The 15,411-nt window shown below is 40.7% G+C and overlaps 1 protein-coding gene across 5 annotated transcripts; it reads left to right on the top strand.

Moving 5' to 3' along the window:
• The first annotated feature begins 1,209 nt into the window (after positions 1 to 1,209).
• On the top strand, positions 1,210 to 14,686 carry CEP57L1 (centrosomal protein 57 like 1). Of its 5 annotated transcripts, none has more exons than XM_087774291.1 (10): positions 1,210 to 1,314; positions 3,418 to 3,562; positions 6,045 to 6,166; positions 6,585 to 6,701; positions 6,988 to 7,065; positions 8,825 to 8,923; positions 9,656 to 9,733; positions 9,901 to 10,070; positions 11,725 to 11,869; positions 14,009 to 14,686. In XM_087774291.1, exons 1-10 carry the CDS (start codon positions 1,276 to 1,278, stop codon positions 14,237 to 14,239), a joined length of 1,224 nt encoding a protein of 407 aa, XP_087630417.1. In that variant the 5' UTR covers positions 1,210 to 1,275; the 3' UTR covers positions 14,240 to 14,686. The 5 variants fall into 5 exon arrangements, with proteins under 5 accessions (XP_087630417.1, XP_087630413.1, XP_087630414.1 ...); XM_087774287.1 differs by having other exon boundaries at positions 9,841 to 10,070; XM_087774288.1 differs by having other exon boundaries at positions 1,293 to 1,516; positions 9,841 to 10,070.
• The last annotated feature ends 725 nt before the right edge of the window (positions 14,687 to 15,411 follow it).

Below are 15,411 nucleotides of genomic sequence, written 5' to 3'. Positions count from 1 at the left end.
GGTCGGTTCTGGTTAAAAAACCCAAAGGGCTGGCAGTGACTCCAGATGTGACCTGCACAACCCAAGTGCTTCAGCCCGCTCCCTGCAGCGGTGCAGGCTGCTGGGGTGGGAGTGGGGCATTTCTTCCTTCTTCCTCCCCTCCCCTCCCCTCCCCTCCCCTCCCCTCCCCTCCCCTCCCCTCCCCTCCCCTCCCCTCCGCCTGTAATCGGGGTATTTTCTCAGCCTCTGTTTAATACGCATACTTCTCCCTTGGCTGTTCCCCAAACTCTAAAACGAGTGCACTAATTTCCTCAACCAAGGGCTTGTCTAAACAACGGTGTTTTGGCTGCTTTAATGAGTGCTGTTCAAGTGCTAAATCCCCCTAAGCCTCGTGGAGTTACATTAGTACAAACATTGCCATTCGGGATGCAATATCTGCTTTAAAGCACCTCTCTAGGGCTGTGTACCAGCATCCAGAGTAGCGTGGAATTAAAGAGCGGTAGCTTAAGCTTGCAATGGTTGTGGGACGTGTAACCAGTTTTAAAAAGCAAACCTGTCTGTGATGGTTTTATAGAAGCTCAAATACTCATGGGGGAAAAAGTTGATGGTAGGACAGTTGACGTCCAAACATATGTCAAGCTACTCAATTATTTCCTGATAGATTTCTTGTCCTAGTGGGCTGAAAGCGGTCAGGATGTTTGATGATGTCTTGCTGGCGTAACGTGACTTGGTCCTTTTCTTGGCCCATGTCCTTGCCTGAGACCTGCAGTGTTGTAGAGATTACTCCTGTGCAGGTTGGTTATTATAAACGATATTTACCTGCTAGGATATTAAAGGACTTGTCTACACCAGAGCACCTCTACTGTTACGTTGGCAGGGCCTCCAAGCGCTATAGCAACCGTTCCCTCAGCCTGCTTCACACAGCCTCTGTATCTGAGGAAGCTGTGGCAAAGCAAGGAGTCTGTAACTATGTCCACGGCAGGGGTTCTGCAAACACAGGCGCCTCGGTCCTGGGGTGTTGCATTCCCTCACACCCCTTGCTGAGCCTGTACTCATAGGAGTAGCTTGGGGAGCTCCCCACTCCAGCCGCAGCGTGCATATTACCCTCTGCTGTGCAGGCAAAACTGTGGGTCTGCAGAAGTTTTCTGGTGCTTTATTCCCTCCCTCTTTTATTCATTATTTGCTTCGGATCACCGCCCTCCTTACAACTGTCCACAGACCCATCTCCTTGGAAACGGCAGAACTTGTCTATGTGACAGTAATAAGGAAACTAATTGATGCGTGGCAGCTGCGGGCATGCGAGGGAGCCATGTTCCACCAGAGGACGTTGGAAAAGTGAGTCTCTGCTTATGCTGACTGACGAAAGGTTAGATGGCATGAGCAAAAACCACCTTCTTCCTCTGGAGTTCCCAAAGTTGCCTTCCCCTGTTCACAGCAGTGGTAGGAAGCTTGTTGTGTGCGCATATGTGTATTTTTATGGACTTTCTTAGTCTTTTTATCACCAACGTGTAGAGGTTGAGAAGCAATGGGGAAATTGGTAAGTCTTGCTTATTTCTTATTTCGTGGAATGCTGTGCTGGTGCGCTGTGCCATGCCAGGCCCATCTCCTTTCCTGTCTTGGCCCTGACCTTGCCTATGGCCGCAGGACTCTCTCATCCGTATATTGAGACTTCTGCTGCTGCCTGCCGTGTGCCCTTCACTGCCACTGCCCCTTCTGCTGATGGAAATGGCCGATACGCCTGTCTGGCCTAGCCGGTTGTTAGAGTCGGTCGGGTGTCCCTGTGCAGTGTTTCCTGGTCCTCCAGAACGGAGTTGTGGAGGCCCATCAACGGCTTGTGTGGCCATAAATGTGGCAGGGTCACCAGGCGGGACCTCTCGCCAGAGATGGAGGCGTGCCTGGCTGCCTGCAGCTGTGGACCCAGCGCCGAGAGCCTGTGGCCTGGGCTCGGGCAGGATGGCGGCGGGGCCCCACGGAGAACTCTCCGGAAAAGGCCTGTGGTACAAGGGTAGCCTGGGCTGCCCCCCTCTTGCAGGTCTGGGGGGCTGTGCTGGTTCTGGGGGGGCCATGCCGGTGCCAGGGGGGCCACCCTGAACTGTGGGATCTGCCCTGGGGGTGTTAGCACACAAAAGCAGCAGTGTCTGGGAGGCCCCAAGTCAAGCAAGCCCCGGCAAAGAGATGGTCATGTCGACGTCTCTGCGACGACAACTTGGAGGAGGAAGGAAGTATTTCCGTGTACCTTTGGTTTAGTGTGTATCTTGAAGAGGCGGTGTGGATGGGTGATGATTTTTCTAGTTTATACAGCCTCTGAAACAGTGCTGGAAGAGCTGTTCCTGGAAACGTTTTCCGTTAGTGAAAACTTTCTTCCCGCCCGCCCGGTATGAATGGCTTTTCCTGGGGTGTGCTTCATCAGCAGGTTCTAGTCTTGGTTTGGGTGTCGTCCTCCTGTTACTAGATACCTCCTTTGGGTGGTTTTCTTAGGAGCTAGTGTCTGTAAATAGCCTTGCCCAAGCAGGAAGCCTGTTCCAGTTGCATGCCCTGTATTTTAAACTCGAGTGATAATACTGTAACTGTTATATCACTGAACCTTCAAATAAGCTGTTATTCTACCAGCTGAAGCCGTATATACTGTTCATTTCTTACACTGTATCAAGTGAAATGCTTGGTACTACTTTGCTAGGTAGCTGCGGTGTGATTTAAAACTTGCTTTAATTCCTAGAGGTTATATTAGACTAAAGCACTTTCTGCAAGTTTCACCATCCATGTCTTGAGTATCAAGGAAAATCATTATTTGGCAGGGTGTAAACTGTGTTCAAATGTGCTTCTGATAAAATAAAGAATGCAAAAGGGTGGGGCAGAAAGGGAGTGGAGAAACAGGACTTAACACATAGGCTTAATAATGGGGAGAATGCTGGGGATATTGCATGTTAAACATCCTTCTGTTATCTTAACACTAAATGTGGAGAGCTATGTCTTTATTATGTAATAAAGCCATATGTAAAGAGACAGCCATTAGAGCACGAAGGAGGCTGCAAATGAAAACGGGCTGTAAAACTTGGAATGCTTGCTCTGCAGGGAGCACTGAGAGGCAGACACTGAGGTCTGTAAAATAGATCATAGAAAATGCTGTTAATCCTTGACTTTTAAAAGGACAAACATCAGCATAAGCTATTAGAAAGCACCGAGAAAAGTCTTAGAACATTTTGAGTGGTCGAGGAGAGCTATGTTAAGTGTTATGAAAGGCATTGTTTTGGAATTGCATTACAATACAGGATTCATCTGGGGGTGTGTTGTTTTGTTTTGTTTTTTTTTTTAATTATTAATTTAGTGCACATGATCTGGTTTGATATAAACAGAGCCAGGGACAGCCCAGTGATATACTTCGAAAAGTTACATAGTCTGTTAAAGAGCTAATGGCATTAAATAGCTCTCTTTTTACAGGCTATGGATTCCGAATCAAAGAACAGTTTCATAGGAAGCTTTCTTCAGCCACCAGATAAGTTGCTTCCTGCAGCCTTTGCTTGTATAGAATCAAAGAAGTTGGCAGCTGTTGGTTGTGACAGGTCTTCTATCCCCAATAACCAAGGTAAAGCCAAAATATGTCCTTAAAGTGGTCTTTTTAATTGTTCCATGTGAAATCTCTTGAGCAAACTCCCCGTTCTGTTTTACTCAGTTCAATGACTTGCTGCGATTATCAGACTGACATTGAGACAGGATGTATACGTGTCATGAGGGAGTAGTCTCCCTGAAGTCATACATCTGGAATGGAAACTGCTGCAAGTCTTCTAACATCCTTATAAACTTTGGCTTTGAAAACTGTTTAACTTAAAATCGTCAGACTTCCTCTAAAAGCAAAGGAGAATGCTTCAAACTCAGCAGAAGCAGTTCATGACTTTAAATACAGCAAAAAAAAGATCATTAGTATGGTACATGGACTTGAAATTGGCTTTGCAGAGTGTTATTCGATTCCCTCTAGCTTAAAATCACTTCTAATTTTTTTTTGTGTGGTATGATTCCTTGGGAGAACTTTTGAATAATTCAGACTCCCAGGAAAGTTAGCAGAATGAAAGTTAGTCTGTATGAAACATGGGTCCACTATGATTGTCCTGTGCCTTAATTGATGGTTACTCCCTGGGGCTCCCAGGACAAATGCTCGGTGGCTTAGCTTATCTGGAGAGCTCAGTGAATCACAAGGATACGATACTTGGATTTACTATCATGGACAACTTTGCAATATTGCACAGGCATAGCCTATGTGTGTGTGCGTGGACATTGTTCTTTCATTTGAATAATCTGTGACTTCTGTAGTAATCTTTTGTCATACAGAGTTTGGGCTTTTTGGATTAAAACGTTCAGTTTAATGTTATGCAGCTAAGTGTTTAAGTAAGGAAATGTTTGGCATGCCAATAGAAAGATGGAAGTGGTCCTACTTCACCTTTCTGCTCTCTGGTAACTGCTTTTTGCTTTTTTTTAGTTTTATTCTAATGGGGCTACAGTAAGCTGATGAGAGTTGTTATGGAGCTGGCAATATTTGCTGGGTATTACTCTGCTGAGAGAATTGGTATAGGGAAACTATCAAAGCTTACAAAATGTCAGAAAAAAACGCTTGACTTGTTACAGAACATGTCTTAAACTTCCACAGGTGTGTATAGTTTTTGGAGAGCTAGTAGAGTTTTCCTCGTAGCTGAAGTTGCAACTTTTATTTTTGGCATAATTTTGAAACATACTGATTTGAAGCTAAAAATGAAATCTTGCAGACTTGTTTCTGTGGTTTAAGGAAGCATCAAATACAAGGAACTAGACATTGAATCATTACCTTTGAAACAATAAAGTTTTTAAAATGCATCCTCTACTAAAATGTCCCTTTGTATCTGATTTCCACCCTGTCCTGAGTCCATTTTTTTTTTTTTATCTGTCCACACTGGTTGTGTTACACCAAAACTTGTCACCTAACTTAGATACCTGCCTCTGTGTAAACACAAGTCCCCAAGTTTGTTATGCTCAATTTGCCATGATTTCTTTGTGCTTGCTACCATTTGGAGTGAAAATAGTTTTGCTCGTAGGACCTGTGCTTTATACCTCAGTTATGCTGTAAACCTGTCCATTTTCTCCCAGGTATGTTCTGCGTGTGTTAGCGTACTGCTGGGGGATAGAATTCTTTTTAGGAGTGATCCCAGGAAGAAAATTTAGGTGGTATTTCGCTGTTTGAAGTGTTTTGTAGTAATAATAACAATAACAATAATAATGACAATAATAGGAACTGTTAGTTAAGGTGTAAGTGTTGCATTGTTTGCTAGCTGTGGTGGCAGCCCTGAAAACTCTTAAAGAAAAGATCCGCCGTCTAGAGTTGGAGAAGTCACAGGCTGAAGATAATCTGTGCAGCCTCTCCATAGCAGCTGCTCAGTATAAGAAGGCCTTAGAGCATGAATCCTACAAAAAGGACACAGCACATCAAGAACTGATGCAACAGAGGAAAGGTATTTCTCTTGAGTGATAAGGTGTAGCCACAGCAACTCCAAGACTGCATAATCCGGGGACTGTTTGTTTGTTTTGGCAAACTGCTGATTAATGCACGCCCCCCCCTTTCCTTTTTGCCTCAGAGTTGGGGAGGGGCAGGAGCTTGATAATTGTGGATCAAGTTGAGATGGTTTTTTACATGTATTAACCAAGTGTTGCATAACCCATAAAGCTATTTTAAAGAATAAGCAGATTTCAGGTGGTATGTTTAACTCCTACAAAAAGCAAGCAGCTGTTTACACGTATAGCACTGCTAACTTGGGCAAAGTGAGGAGAAGGGAAGAAACCAGATTCTGGTTAGATATCTGCTGATATAAATCAAAGTAACTGCAGTGCTCACACCTTTGGAATTCAAATTAGGGACTAGCTCTGGAAAAACATTTTGATTCTCATGTCTTATATATAAAATATATTTTAACCACATGACTTGTTCAGGCTAACCAAACTTTTCTTGCATGTTTTGAAGACAGAGAATTCCTCAATTAGATGATAGACCGGGCTAAATGTATAACTCCCATTGCTCTACTGAATGTCTTTGTTTCTCTCTGTAGATGTAAGTGTGCAGTTAAATGCAGCACAGTCCCGCTGCTCCCTGCTGGAGAAACAGCTAGATTACATGAGGAAAATGGTTTCCAGCGCAGAACTGGAAAAGAAAATGGTTTTAGAACAACAGGTGAAGCTCTTTAGCATACTAACAAAGTAGTGATATAGTTAAAAAGTATAGAAATGGGTAAAATATCTAAACTTTTTTATGGCCATCATTTTTCCTCAGCTCTGTTCAGGGTGGTAGCAAACGGAAGCAATTTACTGTCTAACTGGCTGATGACAACTGTTCAATGAATTGTATGAAAAGACTCCCTCGGTGGAACTCCTAATGAACAAAACCATGCTAATACTTGCATATTTGGTAGACAAAAAGGCTGCTGGAAACTTAAGTCTTCTTTGTCTGCCTGGTATTTTTCATCACTTTGCAATTTAAAAAATATGAAATGTAAACCAGTTAAACACCTTTACTGTAGTGTGTTTGGTTTTTTGCTGTCTGAAACAATTTCAGTCAGCTGCCAACTCCATTCTTGCTTACTTTTTTCCAGGCCCAGCTTAAGAAAGAGGAAGTTCAGAACCGGTTGGAACTGCATGCAAAACTTGAAAAGCTTGAAATGCTAGAAAAAGAGTGTCTTAAACTTACTGCTACTCAGAGAATTGCAGAAGTAAGCATGCATGGAATGACAGTCTGAAAGTCATTCATTTGATTATCATTTGTATGGCATACTGTTAATAGTACTAAGTTTTGCAAAAGTTTCCTCTGTTAAAGCTAAAATCATAAAGCATACCTGACTGAATGCCACCTTGGCTTCATTTGCATGAGTCTTTTTTTCAGTCTGGGCTTTAAAAATTCCTACAGTCCTGTTTTATCCCAGATTGAAAGCTACTTCAAACTTCTGGTGCAGCATGGCAAACTGAAGTGTGACTAATCATTCTTGCCTTCAAATTCAGGACAAGATCAAACACCTGGAAGAAAAGCTTTGTAAAGAAGAGCATCAGTGTAAGCTAATGCAAGACAAAACTGCTCAGGTAAACTGAAAAGGTTTTCTTTTATCTTATTTTTTATGACTCAAGAAAGCTAGTCTCTCTGTCCAAAATACTCTTTCTTTTATTACATTTAAACTCCACATGTTTATTACCCAGGGAGAACTCCTGGAATACTAGCTACACCAGTTATAAACTACATAGTCGAAAGCTTGCCAGGTGTGTTGCATATCTCAATCAAGGAAGATTCTGCTTGTTTTTTATTAATGATACAGTTCATCAGCCTCAAAGCTGCTATAAGTGATCTGGGTAGAAAATACATTTCTAGAAAATAGATTTCTAGAGAATCTGCAACTAAATCGGATAACCTTAACTTACAGTCACTAGAAGGTGGTCATATAAGAAACTCTATACCCCACGTAAGGTTGGTTATTCTGTTTGTTTTCCTCTTTTTGTTAAGATCTGCTGAAATCTAATACATTGGACTATGCTTGGAAAAGTCTTTAATCAGTGATACTGTTACATTGTTCATTAAGTGAGAGCTTGAATAATTCATTATTCTGTGGAGCCATAATCAGTTTGTTGGGCCACCATCCATCTGAGAGGAATATTTGCCAAAGAGAGCAAAATCAAAGAAACCTTTTGTTAAAGGGGCAAAGTAGCTTCAGATATTCCAAACCTCACTTCACCGAGAAGTAGCAGCCATTTTGAAACAGTGCAGTTGTGGTGGCATTCCCTTGGGGTGGGGGGGATACAGAGCTGAAGAATAATATTGAAAGAACCTAGCCATAAGCGAAGCTGACAGCTTAAATTAATTAATCGCTGCTGTCAGTTTTTATACTTCATCCAAGGATGATGGGCTTTCATCAGTCCAGGAAGCTTGAAATAACATGCAGATGGTAGCCCAGGTATCTGACCCCCTCCAGAATCCGGCAGAATGACACAGTTGAAAACTTGCAGGTTTTTGGGTTTCTTGCTTAAACTGCTTGCTGCTGCAGAGCAGAAGGCCTAGTATGGCGATTTTATCTGCTGAGAAATATAGTAAGAATTACTTTCCCAGAGCAGATAGTCTGCCTTTAGCAGTAGTATAAACATTTGCTCAAGAAAGGACTTAGATGTAGTAAACTGAGTCCTAAACTAGTATTAGTACCATCTTAGTTCACTGCAGGATCGATTTAGGTCTGTTGGATCTGGGTTGGGAAACATAGGATGTGGGATGGTTCACTTCCTTTTGATGACAGAAAAGCCAGAATAATCTCACTTTTGTGATGGACCTCCAGCGTTGTTTAGCCAGAACTGTTACACATGCCAAAACAAAGTCCTTGTCTATGTTTAATTGGGAATAGCTATTATCCTGTTTATCATGGGCCTTTGTATCAACTTTGAACTACAGAGCGATCCAAGGGTTTGACCTCAATGTTACACAGACGGGCTCAGTTCTCTCTGGCCCCAGATTGTAAAATACAAATGTTCATATTCTTTGGATTTTATCATCAGATCCCTAGCATGCAGCAGGATTGGCTTATCTCAGTTGCTGGTTGTCAAAGTGGAAAAATACAGCTGCTGCAGCTGAATATGAAGATGAGGACTTCTAAGACAGAGCTGAAAGATCTGCCTGATACCCTGCCATCCTAGTAATCTGTTCAGTTTTTTTAAGTGTAGCTTATGCCTTCCAAGCAGGACATTAATAGTGCCCTTAATTGGTTCTCATCCATGCATGAAAGAGGGAATTAATTAGACCATGTGATTTCATACTTCCAATATTACATTAAATGGTTGTTTTCTTTTTTGCTTATTTCTACAGCTTCAAACAGGATTTGAGATAAACAGAATTTTGATGTCTTCAGTAACATCTCAAAATGAACATAAAAAGGAAAACGGGAAGAAGAAAAAAACTAAGAAGGTAACATGAAAGTTTTTATTAGCATACTGTTGCTGATAGCATCTGCCTCGCACAGGGATAGGAATTTGTGAAGAACAGTGACGTAAGAGGCACTTGATTTGTCTGCTGCACTTTACTCCATTTCCAAAGTGAAGAACAGTGCTGAATACCTCTTTTTTTTTTTTTTTTTCCTTGGGTAATTAAAACTGGGCTAGGGCTGGTAGCACCTCACTGAAAAGCTTTCCCTTACCAGCATGACAATAACCTCTGTTACAGTCTTACTGACATCCCCCATGTCCTGTTTTAGCTGCCTTTCAGTTTATCTGGCAAAATTAGTTTCCAAAGCAATTTTAACTAGGCATCATAAGATGGTGTATTTGGGGGGGATTGCTGAAATCAAGAGAATTGATTTTGCAACACATATTACAGGTCCGTCAAAATTGTGCAACTGTGGTTTTGCAAACTTAAGTAAGCAGTGTTCAATTTCTTTAATGTTAACCTGTTTGTCAAACTATCTGCTAAACACATCTGGAATAAAATTTACTTGTCTCAGCTGTTGGAAAGTCCTACTCCTTCCATATACAGGAGGGAAATTATTTTTTTTAAGCCAGAGGGAAACTGAGATGATGCATTTCACTGCTTGTTTATTTGAATTTTACTTATTTAAAAAAAAAAAAAAAAAGTTTAAGATTGTGCCGTTGGGTCAGCAGATCGAAATGTCTTGTCTTACCTTTCCTGTCTATCTTACGGCAGAGAAATCCTGCAATGAAGAAAATGCACCTTCCACAATTACATGTAAAGGCTGGTGAACTACCTTTTGTGGCTGGGAAGGTGAGTGAAACCAAATGTTCTTGCTAAATTGGCATCTACAGTTTGAATAAGTCTCTTTACTGTAATTGTTAATCACTTCTGTAAACCACTAATAATTCTGCTTTAAGTCTGTTGGTTCCAGCCATTCTGTTAGTGCAAATGTACAAAGTGTGTTGCATATTATGAAGCATCGCAATCCACATATCTCATCACGAAGCCAAGGAGGAGCTACATCTGGGATTTCAGGATGCAGTGCACTTTCAAAATCTGTATCCTCTTGTTCCACATCACCTACTGCCACCAGAAGTCTTTCGGACCTTCTGTTGCTCATACAAGATGAGCTGGGCCAAATGAGCTTGTGAGTACTCATCCCTGGTGTTATGAGTAAAAGTGGCTTCAGTGGTAGTCCTGTGAAGCTACAGGTGTGCTACAGTCAAACCTAACCTGTTTTAAGTGCAGGACTACTTGTTGACAGAATGGCCTGAGCAGGCCTGACTGGTAGGATTTTTCTCATTCAAAAAATTCTTTTCTGTCCTGGTGTTTAACTGATCTCATGAGCAAGCAGCATACTCTCAGTTGGGTTTTTCTGCTTCCACACCCTGTACTTAACCGAGCTGCTACTGAAGCTACAGCTGCAGCACATGAAAAATCTTTCAGGCCTATGCTTTTAGAAATTTTAAACATATTCTGAGATCTACAGAGAAGACCAAGAATGTTCTCCTGGAGAAGGCTGCAAAGGTGGTGTTAACATTGAGTAGGCCTGCAGCATGCAGTCAGTCTGGGTAGTAGAATAGGTTAGTACAGCTGTGGCAGGAATAGTCCTGTCACAACATCTAGCCTATTACTTTGTCCTCACTCTTTCTGTGTTCTCTCCATATGCGTGTACCTAATGGGTCTTTGTGCTGAGACAGTCTGGCGTTCATACCCTTTCCGTGTTGACAGTAGGAGAACTTGCCAGTCCTGTAAGGGGGTTGTGAAAGAGGGACAGTCTCCTGCTAGAAAACAGGCAGGGTGTGGAAGAAGCTAACGCATTAGATGGGAGTGTGTGTATCTTCCTAGCCATGCAAGTAAATGTGGATTACAACTTGTCATGTTCTTAGGCATCTTCCCATTAATGCAAGCTTGCAGAACTGTGGCCAAAGCTATGTAGCTGGTCATAGTAGACATGTTGACATAATGAGTTGTGGTTTGAACAGAGGAGGACATGTTGGCTAAACCAGTTAGGGTGTTGACACTGGTTTGAAATCCTTGATGTGGCAAAATTTAAACTGGCAACCAATCTCTTCTCTTCTTGAAAAAGCACTGTTTGTCTTAGTCATGGCAATTCAAGGACAGGCTTTTTTTTTTTTTTTTTTTTACAGCAACAACCAGTTGCTTCAATTAAATTGTCAAGGAGCAGCAGTTACTCAGAAGTCAGAAAAGAAGCTGTGACCTTTGTAAAGAGATTATTTATCTAAGAGAAGGTCTCTGTTTTTGACTAGTTCAGATATCTAGGTATCAAGTAGATCTACACAGTTTCTTTTAATTAAGAAACACACCTCACTGCAAATCTCCTTGAGTAGAATATTTTAACTTGGATTATCTGTCAGAAAAAACATAACTTAAATGTACTAGTTTAAACAATACTTTTCTGTATTACACTAACCTTTCCAAGGCTGCACTAAATTGGGCAGGAAGGGAAAATGCCGTACTGCATAGCTGCTGTTCACTTTCCAAATTCTCATTTTGCACACTATTACCCATGCAGTTGTTATGACTGTGGCAAGGGGGAGGAATAAGATGCACATCAGCTACAGATTTGGAATGAGAAAATCAGATGCACTGGAAAAACTTTTTCTTTTCTACTGTGAATGTATTCCAGATTAATGTGTATTGTGTGAGGGGGTAAATAATGCGAAATTGCTGTACTCTGGACAAAATGGCTAGCAACTCCTGCAATACACTGAAAGTATTGGAAGAAATGCTAGAGACTATATCATGAATACTTAGGGTACCATTCTTGTCTTTAACAGTGAGCATCAAGAACTTCTGAAGCAGATACAGGAGACTCAAGACTCCAAAGTTCATGAAGACCTAGAACGGGAGCTGGATTGCCTTGTAAAACGAATGGAGATTAAAGGAGAACAAATATCCAAGCTGAAAAAGCATCAGGCTACTGTAAGAATAAGATGTAAACTCTCTAGCTAGTAACACTCGAGTTGAAAGGCTGCCACAACTCTGCCTCCTGTTGTCATTAACTAGAATGTCACTGGAATGCTTAAGCCAGGATGTTCCAATGTGAGTGATTATAATTAGACTGCTAGTTCGGTGTTCTTGTACCTCCAATTCCTTCTTTTGACCAAGAAAAAGTGCTTACAGCTGGCAGCTAGGCATGTATGCTAGTGGGAAACTTCCTGCCCTGTGGCAGTTCTGCAATACAGAGCTGGGTTGCTCAGTTTGTCACTTCTGCTCACTGCCTTAAGAAAAACTGTTGAGATTTCATTCCTTTGTGTCCTGTCCCTCTGGGGAATGAGAAAGAAGCTGTAATTCCTGTACAGACTGGATTAAATGTCTTTCGTATTACTGAAATATTGAAGCTTTTTATTAACTAAATAGTCTGTTGACCACAACTTCTCCAAAGTCATAGCCAGACAAGCCTTTCAGTTTTGTTTAACCCCGAACCTGTACGCATTCTGTCAGTATTTGGTTTGGAGCCATAGATAACAGCTTTTCATATATGCACATATAAAATCACTCTTCTGTAGATGAACAGCTTAGCCCTTTTGTAGCAATTTGGTTTGGAACATATTATAAAAAATGCAATCCATAGTTCTGTCTCATGATAGTTTTCTTCATCTTATGTTTCAGGATAGACTCACTTAAGAACTTTGCTTATACAGGAAACAAAACAAAACTGTGTGAGACCTTATGAAAGGGGGAGGTGATTGTTAATTTAAATCTGACCAATTTTATTCACGTTCATTCTTTGATAGATTTTACTCACTCAAACCTTTTATTGTCCACGTAATTGCAAGCAAAAGGTGCTTATGTCAAAATAGAATTGTCAGTGTTGTGTGTTAGCAATATGGACAAAGGACGTGGACTGTTGAGACGTTGCCAAGGGAGGCAGTGAGGACAACTGTTCTTTGGATAAATCTGTTACATTCTTGAAGAGACAACAATTATGGTGTTATTCCTTGCCTCAGAATCTTGCTGACTTCATCCTGCAGGAACCTTAGACAAAGGACAACAACTGCACCTTTGTTTCTTCCTTTTCCATATCTGTATGACCGCAGTCTGCCTTCATTCTGGGATGATGAGAAGAGGAATGGCACATACAATGTGGTGCAACCTTGTTGTCCTCCTTGCCTATTATCAGGGTGCAGATCTGCTGGCAAGTCATCTGTGCTCTGGTACAGCCTTATCAGAGCACGTACCTTAGGGTCATGATGCAAATAGCACATTCTTTGTGTTTGTCTGTCTGATTACTGTCCATCATGCCCTGGTTATCAATACAGGCCAGTCCTGTAACCCTTGGCCTATATCGTTTTTCTGGTGCTTTTGCACAAAGACATTTCTATTTGTAGAAATCTTAATATTTCTGATGCATATTTCTGCTTTTAGAACCCGTCACACTAAAAATGCTGTAGTCATCTCTGTGTTTCACAGTTAATAGTATGTTCTAGAATGCAATTAAAGTTAATTATTTTTAGAAATGGACTTAAAGCCTAAATTGGCATATGGAATCCTTCCAGCCTAATTTTATCTTTGGGAGTGACCTTTTCATGCCAAGTGCAAGTCAAGACTTATTGTTTGACATTTTAAAAAATATTCTTTAGCAAGCAACCGTATTTATTCTGTTTTCCAGTTTTGTTATGAGGCTTCAGAGTAAACTGCTTAGATACAGTAACCAATAATAAACAGTATACATTTTACAGGTTTGTTGGAGGATTTTTATTTGGTTGGGGTAGTACAATCTGAAATGGAAAAAGACCATTGTAAATATAAATTGGTAACAGATGATATTCTGTCTCTCTCAAGCAAGCGTTTTTACCTTAGGGAGTGATGGGGTTCAACAACCTGTTGAGTGTGGGTGAGGTCAGTTTTCTGTAATGCTTTCTGTGTGGGCGAGGTCAGTTTTCTGTAGTGTTTTCTGTTACAGCGAGACAGCTATGCAAGAGTAGTAGGTTTTAACTTTTTTTTTTTTTAAACGTCCTTTAGACATCTTTAGTTTGGAGTTTGGTAGAAGTCCAGTAAGCTCTACAGCTGTAGGTCTTCTGAGTATGTAACATTCTGATTAGTAATCTTTTTTCCTAGGTGCAGAAATTAAAGAGAAAAACTCAGAAATTGAAGCAAGGGGCAGCTCATATCAAACTGAAGTGTGGTGACCAAAAGGAAGCAAAGGAGATTGCAGTCACTGTAAGGGAATGTACGTCTAAATCTTGTCCCGGGCAGAAAAGCAGAAGCTCTCTTCAGCTGCTAAAAAACGTGCAGAAACTTCAGTCAACACTGAAAAAAGATGATATCATGTGGGAACAACAGTTCTGAAGTTTACTGTGTTAGAAGTTTTGAAGTTGTCTGACAGCTAGTAAATTTTTAGTTTCACAAAATACCTTTTAAAAATAACATCAATATAGCATTTTACATTCTAAACTGTCTACTCACTGCTAGATCAGTTTGTTCACCTCAGAATTAACTTTCATGTAGGGTAGCTATAATTCAACTACACTGGCTTGTAATAAAGTGTTTTCATGGATTGATGACTTACTTGTTAACTTGTCAAATAAAATTTTATACCTTTTTTACACTTAAAATAGTATGAGATCTTTGGTGTCTTCTTCCCCCTGCTGCCAAGGAGATACTTAGAGCTTGATTTTCCAGAATGACTTGGGCTAGTGATTCTGCTCAAATAAACACAGTGGTTTTCCTTTTCTCTAATAACTGAAGATTCAGATCCTTGCAACTGAGGCACAAGAAGAGGTACTGTCTCTTATTTGTCTAGTTTTTCATTATTATTATTACTCTATAAGCTTTATTGGCAGTCTTAGTATTAGGGACTAATACTATGTATGTACGGTAAAAGACGTAACAGTGACTTCAAATTGACACTGGTTATTTAGTTGCAATAAATTCTTGTCTTGAGGTTACTGACTGGTATTGATTTTCCTGAGTGTTTGCATATGTCAGAAAAAAACAGCTTCGTTGGGATGTATCAGTGAAGTTCTGCTGTAGATCTCTGGTATAAAGAGAATGTAGTGCTCTTCTCAAGCCCCTGTGCAAGTATGAATAAAAATTGGAGGCATGCTCTGTTGTCAACAGTTTTGAATAAAGGCTAGCAATGATGTATGGTCTTAATGGAAAGCTGGAAATCCTTTCAAGAGAAAGGATTAGGAAAATTTTCAGACAATTAATTTAAATTTAGAATAAACTGTTACAATCTTTGACAGGACTTACGTGTGTGAGCTTTTGGGGGTGAGAGGGGGAGTTTATATGTACTAAACATCTTTATCAGGACTGTGGAAGACCAGGTTGTTCAATCCTTCTTACTTATGGATTATCTCTGGCTTAGAAAAGCATGTTGTGTGCTTAAAAACACTTAAATACAGTTCTCAACATGGTATTTTCCTGGTATAGATAGTGTTTCTGAGGTAGGTTTATGCATTTCTGGACACTGGAATTGCTGATACCAGAGACAAAAGAAAAGTAAGCATTTCTGCTAT

Source organism: Nipponia nippon, unplaced genomic scaffold, assembly GCF_047370975.1.
Source record: "Nipponia nippon isolate SJK-2023a ecotype South Korea unplaced genomic scaffold, ASM4737097v1 scaffold_4, whole genome shotgun sequence".
NCBI lineage: Eukaryota > Metazoa > Chordata > Aves > Pelecaniformes > Threskiornithidae > Nipponia > Nipponia nippon.
The sequence above is the reverse complement of the archived record's forward strand: the minus strand, read 5'-3'. Positions and strand labels throughout refer to the sequence as shown.